Raw genomic sequence first — 18,538 nt, 5'->3', positions numbered from 1 at the left:
TCTTTTAACTTCCAATATCATTTCTATGCCGATGACACTCAAATCTACCTTTCCTCCCCTGATCTCTCCCCGGCTCTCCTCACTCGTATCTCCAACTGTCTCTCTGCTATCTCTTCTTGGATGTCCCAGCGCTTTCTTATACTTATCATGTCTAAGACTGAGCTGATCATCTTCCCACACAACCTCACCTTCCACAATTTCTCACCCAGGATGCCACTAAGACCATTATCCACTCACTGGTCATCTCTAGACTGGGCTACTGTAATCTTCTCCTAACTGGCATCTCTGACAATTACCTCTCTCCACTCCAATATATCCTCAATGCTGCTGCCCGGCTCATCTTCCTCACCAAATGCACTATATCCACCTCCCCTCTCCTACTAGCCCTTCACTGGCTCCCCTTCCCTTTCAGAATCCAATACAAACTTCTCACCCTAATTACAAAGCACTCACCCACTCCTCTCCCATTTACATTTCTGACCTTATCTTCCCTTACACTCCCACCCGTCCTCTTTGCTCTGCTAATGCACGCCGACTCTCCTGCCTTCTGATTACCTCCTCCCACTCCCACCTGCAAGATTTCTCACGTGCTGCTTCCCTTTCTCAGGATTTTCTACCTCTCATAAAATTTCAAATGGGCTCTGAAGACCCACTTTTTCACCAAACCCAGCATAACCTCATCCCAACCCTTAGTTCCTCGCTCACTATCTACCCCATCTGTGTCACCCCTGTCTGTCCGCTCCTCCCCTTTAGAATGTAAGCTCTCATGAGCAGGGCCCTCTATCCTCATGTGCTTATCCTTCTCTTACTTAAATCATCTTTGCCGGCACCAAATTCCACCGTTTTATGCCACCCTGATACTTATGTCAGTGTCCCCTGCTGCTGTAGCTATGGTTATTTGCCCTGCACTGTCCTATATTGTCTTCAATTGTAAGTCATTATTTTACTGATTTGATAATTTTGTTTATGTACTCTGCAATTGGGCGCTGCGGATCCCTTGTGGCGACATATAAATAAAGGATAATAATAATAATAATAATAAAAGCAGCAGGGGACTCTCATATAAAAACATTAACTGCAATTATATAATGACCTCACTAGAACAAAACATAGCTGCTTTTTTTAAGTAGTGTTCACTCTAGGCTGTTTTAGCAGGGCGCCGCACCCTGCCCGTTTTTTAGCAGGCAAAACCCGCCCTGCCCCTTTTGCGGCGCCCCGCTAGAACAGCCGCCCGCTTCCAACCCTCCCGGCGTGTATAGATGCCGTGCGCATGCGCGCGGCATCCATTTACGCATTGGGAGAGGGCTGGGGGAATCCCAGCACCGACGGAGGTGCTGGGCACGCCCCCAACAGTGACGTCGCCGGCCACAGACGCTCTCTTTAGTAGCGTCTGTGGGCCGCACCGCCCCCTAAAATGACGTAGGCGTGGCCGCGCCCCCATTTCGGGCGCGCGCGCGGCGCACATGTTCCCCCAGAGTCCGGAGCCCTGCTCCTTTTCACTCCTAGAGTGAACACTATTTAAGCATTTAGGGGGTCTATTTACTAAGCCTTGGATGGAGATAAAGTCGCTGGAGATAAAGTACCAGCCAATCGGCTTCTGTCATTTTTCAAACACTGCCTGTAATATGGCAGCTAGGAGCCGATTGGCTGGTACTTTATCTCCATGCAAGGCTTAGCAAATGGACCTCTACCTTTTGCCCGGGAGAGTAATGCATCAGCTGTTTATCACCGGAATGCCCAGAAAAGGACCAGATCACATACAGGCTTCATACATAACGGGGAAAGTCCTTATAATAATCTCAATAAAGGGTTCATGTCCGTCCTCACCTCCGACAGCAAATACCCAGACGTGATAGACTCTGGTAAACACCACCAAGGCCATCACCCGCGTCCCGATCATCCCCATCCTCCACAGGAGCTGGCAGAGTACTGACGCCCATGGTAAGCACAGGTGCCCGGGTCGGAGGAGACACAGGAAGTGACTGAAGGAGACCAGCGCCCAGGACACGGACAGCAGACACAGCAAGGCACTGCAGGCTGGAAGGAGACCACAGTGGAAGTTATTAGAGTGCAGGGACAGCAAGGGGCAGGACAAGTACATTCTGTTTCCCCGTGCAGGAGAATATTTGAGACCATTTAAACACGAGAGTTCAGCTGACGTAGGTGGCGGTTTTACAGACCAAGAGAAACTTCACTGGGAAATGCAGAAAATTCACTAAAACAGGATGCTGAAGTTCTAGAACCTTGTAAAAGCAGAAAGCTACTCCTACAACAGGGAGTAACTGTGTAGCAAAGCAACCGCCAATGGAGTACAATGGTTATACTCAACATTTACAATAAAACAATGACACCACAAAGACGACACAGCTAACAGACAAGATCACTTTACTTATTATTAGGTCTGATTTATTCCTGTCTGTCTGCTACACTATTCAGACTCCCAGCTATGGTTCAACTGATGTGCTTTGTACGAATGCTATATTCCTTGTCTAGACACAGCGGAGACATACATTTTTTGTGGGCTGAGGAATATTCAGATTATCAAGTCACTAAAAACTAGTGACGTCAGTGCCTCGTGCCTCATACCTCAGGGATGACAAACTTACCTAGTGAATTGATGGATGTGTTCCCATAAACATAGATGCTTCCCATAAAATTACTGCATCCACTGCATTACAATCTACTTACCGGAGGACCAATCGCAAGCCACAATCAATAGGGATTGCTCCTCCCACTCACCCCTTCACCTGCTGTTATTTAAAATTGGTGAACAATACTGACTTGCCTATACTGTATTACAGAACTGGCAGGGCCATGGTAAAAACAGTTGCATTGGCTCCTGGGCTACTGATAGGAGCCCAATAGTAAATTCTTTAAGTTGGTGACAGTTGGAGCTAGGAGGCAGTGTGGTCTGTATGCAAAACAAATAATTGCCAGAGATTTTAATGCATCAGTCTATTTTACAGATGAACCCATAAAGGAAAGCATAAGCCAGTAAAAAAAGTTTTAAAATGGCGTGTCCTGGCGGGCAATCATTGCCTGGAACACATGTATCTAAGATCAGCTGCATCAGAGAGACCAGGAGAGGGTTTTATTTTGGGTTTTGGGTTTGGCCTAGTACGTTAAGCTATAATATACGGATTTTACTTTCTCTAGATGGGTGCGGTGTTCTGACGCTTCTCCGGATTCCCCAAAATGGCCAAGTGCCGCTGTCCTCTCTGCTGTTGGTTATACCAGATAGGCAGTGATGTTGTCAAAGCCCCTCCCCTGTGAGCTTCCCATTTGCAGGAAGAATAAGTAGACAGGGTGGAGCGCCGACAACACATAGGTCTGCCTGAAATAGGCCAGGACGTGGTAGCATAGAGGAGGGTAGTGCCGTATTGGTGGGGGCTGAACAATCAACAGGTAGCGCTCTAGTTTAGCTGAACGTGTGGTCTGCGCAGCACTGTAACTTTCAGGTGGAGTTCTGCTGTTCAGGTTCTGGGATCAGATAGCAACGGATGTACCCGCAGCTTCCAGTGGCCTAACCTGCATAGATGTCAGCATGGTCCGCAGTCAGGTAAATGTACGTCTGTAGTAGTAGGTGAGGGAGGGCCTGTAGAAGTGTCTCCATAAGCCTGAGAAGTAAGAGATCCCCCTGCTTCATCACCAGCTGCTGAGCCTCGCATTCTCCATGGTCTCTTCTCCGCACAGGGGACCAGAGACAGTCCACGTGCCTGTCAGGGAAACCAAGCCATGGGCATTAGTGCATTTCTTCCGTACAATGCTGCAAAATAACAGAGAATAGGAAACCGGAGAATTTCCACCCAATATAAATGCCGTTCCGTCCCTGATGTCCCATTCCTGACCGTTTTATCATCATCATTCTAAATCTACTTTCTAGACAACTTACCAGCTCCTCATGGGTGGATGAGACATTTTATACACTGACCAATGCAACTATCAGTCTACCGGAATTCCAGAGGACACGAATCGGCAGTGACCAGCACATAGCATACAGCAGTACCAGACCCGTATCGTCAGTGTCCAGCGCATAATATACAGCAGTACCAGACACGTATCGCCAGAGCCCAGCGCACAATATACAGCAGTACCAGACACGTATCAGCAGTGCCCAGTGCATAATATACAGCAGTATCAGACACGTATCGTCAGTGTCCAGCGCATAATATACAGCAGTACCAGACACGTATCGCCAGAGCCCAGCGCATAATATACAGCAGTATCAGACACGTATCAGCAGTGCCCAGTGCATAATATACAGCAGTATCAGACACGTATCGTCAGTGTCCAGCGCATAATATACAGCAGTACCAGACACGTATCGCCAGAGCCCAGCGCATAATATACAGCAGTACCAGACACGTATCGCCAGAGCCCAGCGCATAAAATACAGCAGTACCAGACACGTATCGCCAGAGCCCAGCGCATAATATACAGCAGTACCAGACACGTATCGGCAGTGCCCAGCACATAATATACAGCAGTACCAGACACGTATCGGCAGTGACCAGCATATTGCATACAGCAGTACCAGACTCGTATCGGCAGTGACCAGCGCATAATATACAGCAGTACCAGACACGTATCGGCAGTGCCCAGCACATAATATACAGCAGTACCAGACACGTATCGGCAGTGACCAGCACATAGCATACAGCAGTACCAGACTTGTATCGGCAGTGCTCAGCACATAGCATACAGCAGTACCAGATTCGTATCGGCAGTGCCCAGCACATAATATACAGCAGTACCAGACACGTATCGGCAGTGACCAGCACATAATATACAGCAGTACCAGACACGTATCGACAGTGACCAGCACATAGCATACAGCAGTACCAGACTCGTATTGGCAGTGACCAGCACATAGCATACAGCAGTACCAGGCACACATCGGCAGTGACCAGCACATAATATACAGCAGTACCAGGCACGTATCGGCAGTGACCAGTAGATAGCATACAGCAGTACCAGACACGTACCGGCAGTGACCAGCACATAATATACAGCAGTACCAGACACGAATCGCCAGAGCCCAGCGCACAATATACAGCAGTACCAGACACGTATCAGCAGTGCCCAGTGCATAATATATAGCAGTACCAGACACGTATCGTCAGTGTCCAGCGCATAATATACAGCAGTACCAGACACGTATCGGCAGTGACCAGCACATAGCATACAGCAGTACCAGACACGTATCGGCAGTGACCAGCACATAGCATACAGCAGTACCAGACACGTATCGGCAGTGACCAGCACATAATATACAGCAGTACCAGGCACGTATCGGCAGTGACCAGCACATAATATACAGCAGTACCAGGCACGTATCGGCAGTGACCAGCACATAATATACAGCAGTACCAGGCACGTATCGGCAGTGACCAGCACATAATATACAGCAGTACCAGACACGTATCGGCAGTGACCAGCACATAATATACAGCAGTACCAGGCACGTATCGGCAGTGACCAGCACATAATATACAGCAGTACCAGGCACGTATCGGCAGTGACCAGCACATAATATACAGCAGTACCAGACACGTATCGGCAGTGACCAGCACATAATATACAGCAGTACCAGACATGTATCGGCAGTGACCAGCACATAGCATACAGCAGTACCAGACACGTATCGGCAGTGACCAGCACATAATATACAGCAGTACCAGGCACGTATCGGCAGTGACCAGCACATAATATACAGCAGTACCAGACACGTACCGGCAGTGCCCAGCGCATAATATACAGCAGTACCAGACACAAATCGCCAGAGCCCAGCGCATAATATACAGCAGTACCAGACACGTATCGGCAGTGACCAGCACATAATATACAGCAGTACCAGGCACGTATCGGCAGTGACCAGCACATAATATACAGCAGTACCAGACACGTACCGGCAGTGCCCAGCGCATAATATACAGCAGTACCAGACACAAATCGCCAGAGCCCAGTGCATAATATACAGCAGTACCAGACACGTATCGGCAGTGACCAGCACATAATATACAGCAGTACCAGACACGTATCAGCAGTGCCCAGTGCATAATATACAGCAGTACCAGACACGTATCGTCAGTGTCCAGCGCATAATATACAGCAGTACCAGACACGTATCGGCAGTGACCAGCACATAGCATACAGCAGTACCAGACTCGTATCGGCAGTGCCCAGCACATAGCATACAGCAGTACCAGACACGTATCAGCAGTGCCCAGCACATAGCATACAGCAGTACCAGACACGTATCGGCAGTGCCCAGCGCATAATATACAGCAGTACCAGACACGTATCGGCAGTGCCCAGCACATAATATACAGCAGTACTAGACACATATCGGCAGTGACCAGCACATAATATACAGCAGTAGCAGACACGTATCGGCAGTGCCCAGCACATAATATACAGCAGTAGCAGACACGTATCGGCAGTGACCAGCACATAATATACAGCAGTACCAGACACGTATCGGCAGTGACCAGCACATAGCATACAGCAGTACCAGACACGTATCGGCAGTGCCCAGCACATAATATACAGCAGTACTAGACACGTATCGGCAGTGACCAGCACATAATATACAGCAGTACCAGACACGTATAGGCAGTGCCCAGCACATAATATACAGCAGTACCAGACACGTATCGGCAGTGACCAGCACATAGCATACAGCAGTACCAGACACGTATCGGCAGTGCCCAGCACATAATATACAGCAGTACTAGACACGTATCGGCAGTGCCCAGCTCATAATATACAGCAGTACTAGACACATATCGGCAGTGACCAGCACATAATATACAGCAGTAGCAGACACGTATCGGCAGTGACCAGCACATAATATACAGCAGTAGCAGACACGTATCGGCAGTGCCCAGCACATAATATACAGCAGTAGCAGACACGTATCGGCAGTGACCAGCACATAATATACAGCAGTACCAGACACGTATCGGCAGTGACCAGCACATAGCATACAGCAGTACCAGACACGTATCGGCAGTGCCCAGCACATAATATACAGCAGTACTAGACACGTATCGGCAGTGACCAGCACATAATATACAGCAGTACCAGACACGTATAGGCAGTGCCCAGCACATAATATACAGCAGTACCAGACACGTATCGGCAGTGACCAGCACATAGCATACAGCAGTACCAGACACGTATCGGCAGTGCCCAGCACATAATATACAGCAGTACTAGACACGTATCGGCAGTGCCCAGCTCATAATATACAGCACTACTAGACACATATCGGCAGTGACCAGCACATAATATACAGCAGTAGCAGACACGTATCGGCAGTGCCCAGCACATAATATACAGCAGTAGCAGACACGTATCGGCAGTGACCAGCACATAATATACAGCAGTACCAGACACGTATCGGCAGTGACCAGCACATAGCATACAGCAGTACCAGACACGTATCGGCAGTGCCCAGCACATAATATACAGCAGTACTAGACACATATCGGCAGTGACCAGCACATAATATACAGCAGTACCAGACACGTATAGGCAGTGCCCAGCACATAATATACAGCAGTACCAGACACGTATCGGCAGTGACCAGCACATAGCATACAGCAGTACCAGACACGTATCGGCAGTGCCCAGCACATAATATACAGCAGTACTAGACACGTATCGGCAGTGCCCAGCTCATAATATACAGCAGTACCAGACACGTATCGGCAGTGACCAGCACATAATATACAGCAGTACCAGACACGTATCGGCAGTGCCCAGCGCACAATATACAGCAGTACCAGACACGTATCAGCAGTGCCCAGCACATAATATACAGCAGTACCAGACACGTATCGGCAGTGCCCAGCACATAATATACAGCAGTACCAGGCACATATCGGCAGTGCCCAGCGCACAATATACAGCAGTACCAGGCACGTATCGGCAGTGCCCAGCGCACAATATACAGCAGTACCAGGCACGTATCGGCAGTGACCAGCACATAAAGTACAGAAGTACCAGACACGTATCGGCAGTGACCAGCACATAAAGTACAGAAGTACCAGGCACGTATCGGCAGTGGACAGCACATAATATACAGCAGTACCAGACACGTATCGGCAGTGCCCAGCGCATAATATACAGCAGTACCTAACACGTATTGGCAGTGGAACACACAATGTACAGATATCAGTAGTGACCAGTGTATGTTATATCAGTAAGCGGGCAGCACATAACGTACAGTAGTACCAGACATGTACCAGCAGTGAAGAGCGCATAATATACAGCAATTATCAGCAGTGGCCAGCGCACAGTACACATCAGTACCAGACGACTATCAGCAGTGGTCAGTCCCAGATGTTTCCAACAAAGCACAATATTACCCAGCATGCACCAGCTGGCCAACAGTGGAAGACATATTGCACCATTGCCAGGTGGCATAAAATGGGACGCTGGGAATTATTGGATGCCATGCTGCTTACTATGGGGTAAGTTGCAGTAGATGTGCTAACACCTGCAGGCCGGATACACTCTCTTCTCCAGTCATGATGCGAATGGCCATGTAAGAAACTGACATTATTGTAACGCTGGCTCCAAGTCTACAGACTGACCCTGGACATATTCCCTCCAAGGCTGGGGGAAGGTGTATTTTATTACATATCACTCTATTCGTAGAGGCTGATGAATAACACTCGTCCGAGGGTCTCATGTGTTCACACTTCTGTGGCCTAGAAGACAGAGAGCTCATTCTGAAAGAGCAGCTGGAAACATCATTAGACTATTGGGCAATGATCTTGCAGAAGAAATGATGCCCTTCAGTCCATTCCCATTTCCTGCAAAGGCTGATTCACCCTCCCTAATAACTAGGGACTTCCAGTTAACCTCTTGTATACCAGACCTGCAGGTCAAACATAAAACAACCGAATGTCTGTGCGGCCGAAGCGCTAACTGCATAAACCCCCCTGATCTGGAGGATCTGATGGGAGAGCCGGGGTTCTCCACCCTCTCCGGTATGCGGAACAGATGCCCTTTCCAGATGTGCCCCAGCATAAGGACTGGATGAGTTAGGAGGTCAGATCCCCTCTGCACAGAGTACATTCCATTCACAGAAAGGGGCTTCTCACAGCTGTTACTGGGGATTGTGAAAGGTTTATCTGGAAGCTGTGTGGCCACTTAGGGGGCTGCTTTCAGCTTCCCATACATACCGTAGCTAAACATTCATTATATGTTATTCACTGTGTGTGTTCTAAATGCACGTTATTGCATTATGCACTTATAATAAGCATGCACACAAACATAATGCAATAGAGGAAACTGATAAATGAGTAAGTGTACTGACATGTAGAAGTACTTACAGTAACAGAAAACCGGGTGTAGTATGGTATGCCGGCGACCAGCAAACCGGCGCCGGGAGCCCGACCGCCGGCATACCGACACCGTGGCGAGCGCAAAGGAACCCATTGCGGACTCGCTGCGCTCGCCACGCTACGGGCACAGTTTTATTTTATTCTCCCTCCAGGGGAGTCGTGGACCCCCACGAGGGAGACTATATGTCGGTATGCCGGGTGTCGGGATTCCAGCGCCGGGATCCCGACATTCGGCAAACTGAAGACCACCCCAGAAAACCTACAGTAGTCTGTGTCAGTCATCACTGTCTCTCTGATTGGTCGTCTAGCTCTCTATAATGGGCAACAGGAGAATCAGGACATTTCACAGCTTACAGCAAAGAACGGTCTCTCCTGTTAAATCTTTACATATTACTAGTATGGCTGTTTTGACCCATCATTTGCCGGATTAGCCTTCTAGTGTGGTCACCATACAGCCTCATCCTTTGGGGCTCTCCTCACCCCCCGCTTCTGCTCTACCTCAGTGTCGCTCCAGTCTCATGCCCCTGCCGTCTCTCTCTAGCCTCCCCCCATCCCCATGTCTTCCCAGCCTCATGCACACTTCCCCCCTTGTCTAAGCCTACTACCACCTCCTCCAGCGTCTCATGTCCTCTATGGGGTATATTCAATTGAAGTCGAAAACTGCAGTCTGTCGAAAAGACAGCAGTTTTCGACTTTTTAAGGTTGAATCCTGATTCGACCTATTCAATATTTAGCAAAATTTTTCGACACGATCCACGTGCTTGTGTCGAAAACGGGGCCAAATCCGACAGGTTTTGGCCCCCTTTTCGACCATCTCAATCCGACATCAAAATGATGTCGGACTGAGATGCGGACCCGGAGGAGGCGAGGGGGGGGAGCCGCAGGGAGACGAGGGGACAGCCGGCGGGCATACAGGGTGACCAGCGCTACGCCTGCTTCCACCTGGCTCCAACATGCTGCTGGAGCCGGGTGGAAGATGCCGTGAGGTCGGGCGGCCGAGTGACATCCTGCTGCAGCGCTACTCCGTAGCGCTGGTCTCCCTGTATGCCCGCCGGCTCCCCCCCCCTCGCCTTCTCTGCATCCCATCTTAATTCGACTTTAATTGAATATACCATATGTCTCTCCAGACTCATGTCCCCCAATTTGTGTCTCTAGCCTCATGCCATCCTTGCTTGTGTCTTTCCAGCCTCATGTCCCCCCCGTCCCAGTGTCTATTCAGACTCATACCTCCCCCATGTCTCTCCAGACTTATGCCCTCCTCCCCAGTGCTTCTCTAGCCTCATGGCCATCATCGTGGCTCTCCAGCCTCATGTCCCATCCACTCTTTGGCTCTCCAGCCTCACCCCCCCCCCTCCTCCTCCAATATCTTTCCCGCATCATACCTCCCTCATCCGTGGCTCTCCACCCTCATGCGTCATCCCCTTTATCTCAAGTCTTATGCCCCCCCGTGTCTTTCCAGCCTCATATTACCACCTCGTGTCTCTCCAGCCTTGTGCCCCCAACATGCATCTCCCAACTTTCAGTTCCACTGTGTGCACAACCCGGCTAAGTCGTGAGCATATCGGCTGAGACTGGCCCTGAGCATACTGCTCAGAGCGACTATCACCAAGGTAAATCAGACTGAAGAAGGGCTCGTCAGCCTGGAAGAGGCCACTCATAGCGCCACTCCAGAGGGGCCAGCCGCGGTGCTTGCAGGCAAAGGAGGTTAGAGCTGGATACACCCTAAATTATATACTGCCCGATCTTGCAATCCACCATCACTGTCTGGTCGCACGTTCCCACCCGATGTGCTGCACGTACCATGCATTAACACTGCCCCTGTAATGATATATTGTGTCATCATACATCGGATCATGGAGCATGTTACATCGTATCGGACCATCTTTCAGGTGTGAACCCGGCTTCAGTCTACCAGCGTGGTGAGCAGCCATATTGCACAGGACATATGGCTCACTGAATCAGTGGTGGAGATGGATGGTCACTAAACCTAGAAGTGGCTTTATATTGGAGACACTTTGAGGAACAAACAAGAAAGCTTGGAGTTGTGGTTGAGGTACTGAACCTTGGAATATGGTGGGAGAGGCTCAGCGATATATAGGGCAATCTTGTACGTAATCAGGTGAAGAATTAGCAGTAGACCAGGGCCTGTGTCATTCTCTCTTTGTAATAACAAGTGACTCCTTCAAAAATGAATTGATAAAAATCAAAAGCACAGGGACTGACGTTTGGCCAAAGAAACTATTTTGTCCAGCGAGCACCATTCTCTCTCTTGCAGCTATGGAGAAAGGGGGTCTCCGTGCACAGTAGCACCGACGGCCTGGCCAGCCTCCACTATACCCTGGTGCTGTGCGGACTGGATTCTTATAAAGTCTTACACCGCTTTGCTGTATATGGGAGAGGGTTTGCGTTTGTTTGTACCCTCTGGTATATGCCAGTGGGTGTTCACTTATTTTCTTTAATTTCACCTCCAATCAGGGTAATATAGACATAGGGGTGTATTCAATTAGGGTCGAAAACTGCCGTCTGTTGAAAAGACGGCAGTTTTTGACTTTTTAAGGTCGAATAGTGATTCGACCTATTCAGTCCCAGCAGTTTTGATTCGACAAGTCGTGGAATTCGACTTGTCGAACAGTACGTGAATCAGCGGTATAGCTGCCGATTCACGTACTGTTGAGTGAAACGGGGCCAAATTCGACAGGATTTGGCGCCGTTTCAGTGCGACATAAAAAAATGTCGGACTGAGATGTGGGACCCAGAGGAGGAGAGGAGGGGGGGGACGGGGGGGGGGGGGGGGGGGGGGACGGGGGGACAGGGGTCAGCCGCGGGCATACAGGGAAGATCAGCACTACAGCACAGCGCTGCAGCAGGATGTCTCACAGCCGCGCCGCTCACGACAGCGTCCACCCGGCTCCAGCAAGTGAGGTCACGCTTGCTGGAGCCGGGAGGACACTGCCGTGAGGTCTGGCGGCTGTGAGACAACCTCCTGCAGCGCTGTGTTAGAGCTGATCTCCTCCATCTACCGGCGGCTGTCCCCGCTGGTCTCCCTGCGGCTCCACCCTCACATCCTCTGGGTCCCTCATCTCAATTCGACTTTTTAAAAGTCGAATTGAGATGAGATTGAATAGGGGTTGTCGGATCCATTACAACAAATGCATGTCGGAATGGATCCGACCCTAATTGAATATACCCCATAATGAGCATACAGTAATAAGATTTGCCCTTGTATTTCAGAATTGTTCTTACCGCTTCAGTATCCCGAGCTGCAGGAAGTGCGCCAGGGTTAGAGTGAAGCATTGTGGGTGCCCATCCGTCCGGTACCAGACAAAACTGAGGGCTTGGATCAGGCAACCAGGGAGGAGAAGTCCGAGCGTCCATCCGGCCCACAGAAACTGCGCAGACAGGAAGTAGTGTGTAATCACAGCGCACTCTGCCAACAAAACACAACACAGCGTCTTACAAGCTGCTCACACAGACAGAATTGTGCAAAAAATGACATATACACACATTACACGTGCAATAAGTTTCTGGATGTGGCTAAAGTTATACATGTATTGTGTGAACGTAGAGACGATGGGCTGGGATGTAACAGCGCCCAAGCTGCGCAGCCGTGCGGGATGCCAGCTGAACTATTACTTTTTTTTTTTAAAGGGGCAATCATGTAGAAGGGTAAACCATACCTTGTACATGATTGCACCTTTAAAAAAAATTTTTTTTAAAGTTTGCCGGCATCCCGTTTGGCGGCTGAAATTGGGCACAATTGCATCCAGACCGATATGTCTTATATATTTTTTTTAAATGCATACAAATAAAGATTTCATTTTTTCAATAAAATAACTATTACATAAAGAGTGACCCAGCACACGGAGTCTTCTTTGCTGCTCGGGTATACTCCAAGAGTAGTCTGCGACAGGAGGAGCCTTTTGACCAACTGCGAGCTGCTTTAGGGGAGGAAGCACCGTCCCAAACCACTGTGCTTGAGTGTCTTGCAGAATTTCGGCACAGGAAATGGTCCCTGGGAGACCAGGAACGATGCGGCCGACCTTGTGTCTGCTATCACAGAGGACAACGTTGCTGCCGTGCGGGCCATAGTTGAGTTGGACACCAGCCACAGTAACTGTGGCCCAGTTAGAGAAGGAGATAGGCATCGGGATCCATCCGCTTGATACTCCATGAAAAGCTTGGCCTGAGCAGGGTTTCTGCTTGCTGGGTGCCCAATCAGCTGACTCGAGAGCAGAAGCAGGCTCGGGTGACTTGGTGCCACAACTTGCTGGTCAGGTTTGATGGCGGTCGATCAAACGCTGTCTGGGAGATCATCAGTGGTGATGAATCCTGAATCTCAGTTTTGACCCAGATACCAAACAACAGTTGGCCCAGTGGACCCCAGTTGGAGGTGCGCCACCACGGAAGTTCCGATGTGAGTGCTGTGTGGTAAAGCAGATGGAGGCTGTTTTTGTGGGCAAGAGTGGTCATGCAGTCACCGTACCATTCATGCAGCAATGCACCGTAACTGGAGACTGGTACGTCAACCAATGCCTGCCTCGAGTGCTGGAGGTCATTTTCAAGCACTGTCCAAGATCTCATGCTTGTGGTGCCCTTCTCCGTCACCTGCCCACAAGACCAGGAAAGTGGTGGCTTTTCTGGACCATGAATGCATCCGGGAGCTTGGTCATCCACCGTACACTCCAGACCTGGCTTCCTGCGACTTCTTCGAATTCCCACAAATATAGCTCAAGATGCGTGGGATTTGTGTTGAGTCACCGGAAGCTGCAGTGGAGACCTACATCCAGCATGTAGAAGACATACCTTCTTCAGACTGGTCCAGCTGCTTCACCAAGTGGTTTGAGCGAATGCAAATTTGCACAGACTCCTCTGGCAACGTGATTTAAAAGATCTGTTAACGCTACAATTCCGCACTTAACATAAAGCCAGGATCAGATGGCTGGTTGTGTCGGCCATCTATGGAAAGGATGGTTGGTATATGAACGTCATTAAGGCTTCATTGCTAATGAGTTCCAGAGACACATCTTGAAAGACAGTATTCTTAAGGAGGGAGGGGTAGAGTGTCAGCTCTGCACTGCTTTCGCCAATATACAGTATATAAAGGTCTGAGACTGATATTTGCCATGCCTAGACTCTTGTCCCGCAGTGTCATTCATGTCAGGCCACGAGACGGCTCGACCGCAGGGCTAGCAGACGTTTCAGGTTCTTTAGGGTTCTCTGAAAGGGACAGTGGAAGCACTGGACATCAAAGAGTAAGAACTTATATCACGACGACGTCCAAACACAGAGGGACCCTTCCAATTCTAACCAAATGCTGGAAGTATCTGTTTTACCGATATATGCAGATAGGTAAAGACAACACACTACGAACGACTGCAGTTTATATACAGTATACTAGCCTAATCAGGGACTTCAGATGTGGGGTGACCTCTCAACAAAATATGGCAGTGAGAATTATCTGAAGAGCTTATTCCTGCCTGCACTGCAACATAGGGACACCGGCTGGAATTTTATTCAACAATAAATCAGATTCATATAGAGGCCATTGTGCAGGCTTTATATCTCCTGCATGGACCCTGTTACTGCAGTGACAGAGAGGACGGATTTCATGCTGATTACATGCAACAGAACAGTATCATCCTGCAGCTACTCAGACCATCCCACAACGTGCACCCCCTCACACACAGGTCCCCACACAACACCCCTCACACACGGAGGTCCCCACCTTTTACCCCATCACACATGCAGCAGTCCCCACACAGCACTAATCACACACGGGTGCCCAAACAGCACCCATCACATACACAGGGGTCCCCACTTGCACCTCATCACACACACACACACACACACACACACACACACACACACACACACACACAGAGACCCTACCTCCCCTGGTATCCCATCACACCCACACAGAGGCCCGCACACAGCACCCATCACATACACAGAGACCCGCACCTGGTATCACATCACACACACAGTGGGGTCACCACCCTGCACCCTACCAGACATGAGTCTTCACACAGCATCCATCACACACACTGGTCCCCACACCAACCCATCATACACACAGATCCCGACAGCACCCACCTCACACACACAGGGGTCCCCAACTGCACTCCCATCATACACACACACACAGGGGCCCCCACTTGCACCCCATTATACATACACAGGGGTCCCCACACAGCACCCATCACACACACACACAGCACCCATCTCTCTCTCACACACACAGCACCCCATCACACACACACAGCACCCATCACCGAGCATTTACACAGCACATCTCACACACACAGCACCCCATCACACACACAGCACCCATCTCTCACACACACACAGCACCCATCACCGAGCATCCACACAGCACACCTCACACACACAGCATCCATCACATCACACACACAGCACCCATCACCGAGCATCCACACAGCACACCTCACACACACAGCACCCATCACCGAGCATCCACACAGCACCCCATCACACACACACACACAGCACCCATCACCGAGCATTTACACAGCACACCTCACACACAGCACCCATCTGTCACACACACACACACACACAGCACCCATCACCGAGCATCCACACAGCACACCTCACACACACAGCATCCATCACATCACACACACAGCACCCCATCACACACACACACAGCACCCATCACCGAGCATCCACACAGCACACCTCACACACACAGCACCCATTACATCACACACACACACACACACAGCACCCATCACCGAGCATCCACACAGCACACCTCACACACACAGCACCCATCACACACACACAGCACCCATCTCTCTCTCACACACACAGCACCCATCACCGAGCATTCACACAGCACATCTCACACACACAGCACCCATCACATCACACACAGCACCCATCTCTCACACACACAGCACCCATCACCGAGCATCCACACAGCACACCTCACACACACAGCATCCATCACATCACACACACACACAGCACCCATCACCGAGCATCCACACAGCACACCTCACACACACAGCATTCATCACATCACACACACACAGCACCCATCACCGAGCATCCACACAGCACACCTCACACACACAGCATCCATCACATCACACACAGCACCCCATCACACACAGCACCCATCTCTCTCACACACACACACACACACACACACACACACACACACACACACACACACACACAGAGCACCCATCACACACACACACCACCCATCTCTCACACACACAGCACCCCATCACACACACACAGCACCCATCACACACACACAGAGCACCCATCACACACACAGAGCACCCATCACAGTCACACACACACACACACACAGAGCACCCATCACACACACACACACACACACACAGAGCACCCATCACACACACACACACAGAGCACCCATCACACACACACACAGAGCACCCATCACACACACAGAGCACCCATCACACTCACACACAGAGCACCCATCACACACACAGAGCACCCATCACACACACACAGAGCACCCATCACACACAGCACCCATCACACACACACAGAGCACCCATCACACACACACACACACACACACACACACACACACACACACACAGAGCACCCATCACACACAGAGCTCCCATCACACACAGAGCACCCATCACACACACACTCACACACAGAGCACCCATCACACACACACACACACACACACACACACACACAGAGCACCCATCACACAGAGCACCCATCACACACACACACACACACACACACACACACACACACACACACACACACAGAGAGCACCCATCACACACAGCACCCATCACACACACACAGCACCCATCACACTCACACACAGAGCACCCATCTCACACACAGAGCACCCATCACACACACACACACACACACACACACACACACACACACACACAGAGCACCCATCTCACACACAGAGCACCCATCACACACACACACACACACAGAGCACCCATCACACACACACACACACACACACAGCACCCATCTCACACACACAGAGCACCCATCACACACACACAGAGCACCCATCACACACAGAGCACCCATCTCACACACACACACACACACACACACACAGCACCCATCACACACACACACACACACACACACACACACACACACACACACACACAGAGCACCCATCACACACAGAGCACCCATCACACACACACACACACACACACACACACAGCACCCATCACACACACACACACACACACACACAGCACCCATCTCTCACTCACACACACACACACACACACAGAGCACCCAACACACACACAGCACCCATCACACACAGAGCACCCATCACACACACACACACACACACACACACACACACAGCACCCATCACACACACACACAGCACCCATCACACACACACACACACACACACACACACACACACAGAGCACCCATCACACACAGCACCCATCACACACACACAGAGCACCCATCACACACAGCACCCATCACACACACACAGAGCACCCATCACACACACACACAGCACCCATCTCACACACACACACAGAGCACCCATCACACACACACACACACACACACACAGAGCACCCATCACACACACACACAGAGCACCCATCACACACACACACAGAGCACCCATCACACACACACAGAGCACCCATCACACACACACACACACACACACACACACACACACACACACAGAGCACCCATCACACACACACACAGAGCACCCATCACACACACACAGAGCACCCATCACACACACAGAGCACCCATCACACACACAGAGCACCCATCACACAAGACAGCACCCATCACACACAGAGCACCCATCACACACACACACAGCACCCATCACACACACAGCACCCATCACAGTCACACAGAGCACCCATCACACTCACACAGAGCACCCATCACACACACACACATTGCTGTAGGAGAGAGCACACAGCGCGGGTCACTGTACAGTCACAGCGGGTGAGGAGGGAGCTGTCTATAGAGGCCGGACTCACCCGCAGCCCGCTCCGCCAGGTACAGCAGGAGAGACCCGGCCGCCACAGCCCTCATCCCGCCGCCACCCGGCTCTCCGGTCCGGATCCGTATTTACCGCCTTCCCGCCTAGAGCGCCGGTTACTGGCCAGACACGC

At 50.5% G+C, this 18,538-nt stretch overlaps 1 protein-coding gene across 1 annotated transcript in view; it reads right to left on the bottom strand.

Moving 5' to 3' along the window:
• XKR5 (XK related 5) overlaps positions 1 to 18,526 on the bottom strand; it is a 33,903-nt gene extending 15,377 nt beyond the window's left edge. The window contains exons 1-4 of the mRNA XM_063915109.1: positions 18,404 to 18,526; positions 12,603 to 12,786; positions 3,529 to 3,716; positions 1,828 to 2,037 (exon numbers count right to left, since the gene is read on the bottom strand). Coding sequence (XP_063771179.1) covers positions 1,828 to 2,037; positions 3,529 to 3,716; positions 12,603 to 12,786; positions 18,404 to 18,458 — 637 coding nt within the window. The 5' untranslated portion in view covers positions 18,459 to 18,526. The remainder of the gene's footprint in view (positions 1 to 1,827; positions 2,038 to 3,528; positions 3,717 to 12,602; positions 12,787 to 18,403) is intronic.
• Between the last annotated feature and the right edge of the window lie 12 nt (positions 18,527 to 18,538).

Source organism: Pseudophryne corroboree, chromosome 4, assembly GCF_028390025.1.
Source record: "Pseudophryne corroboree isolate aPseCor3 chromosome 4, aPseCor3.hap2, whole genome shotgun sequence".
Lineage (NCBI taxonomy): Eukaryota > Metazoa > Chordata > Amphibia > Anura > Myobatrachidae > Pseudophryne > Pseudophryne corroboree.
The sequence above is the reverse complement of the archived record's forward strand: the minus strand, read 5'-3'. Positions and strand labels throughout refer to the sequence as shown.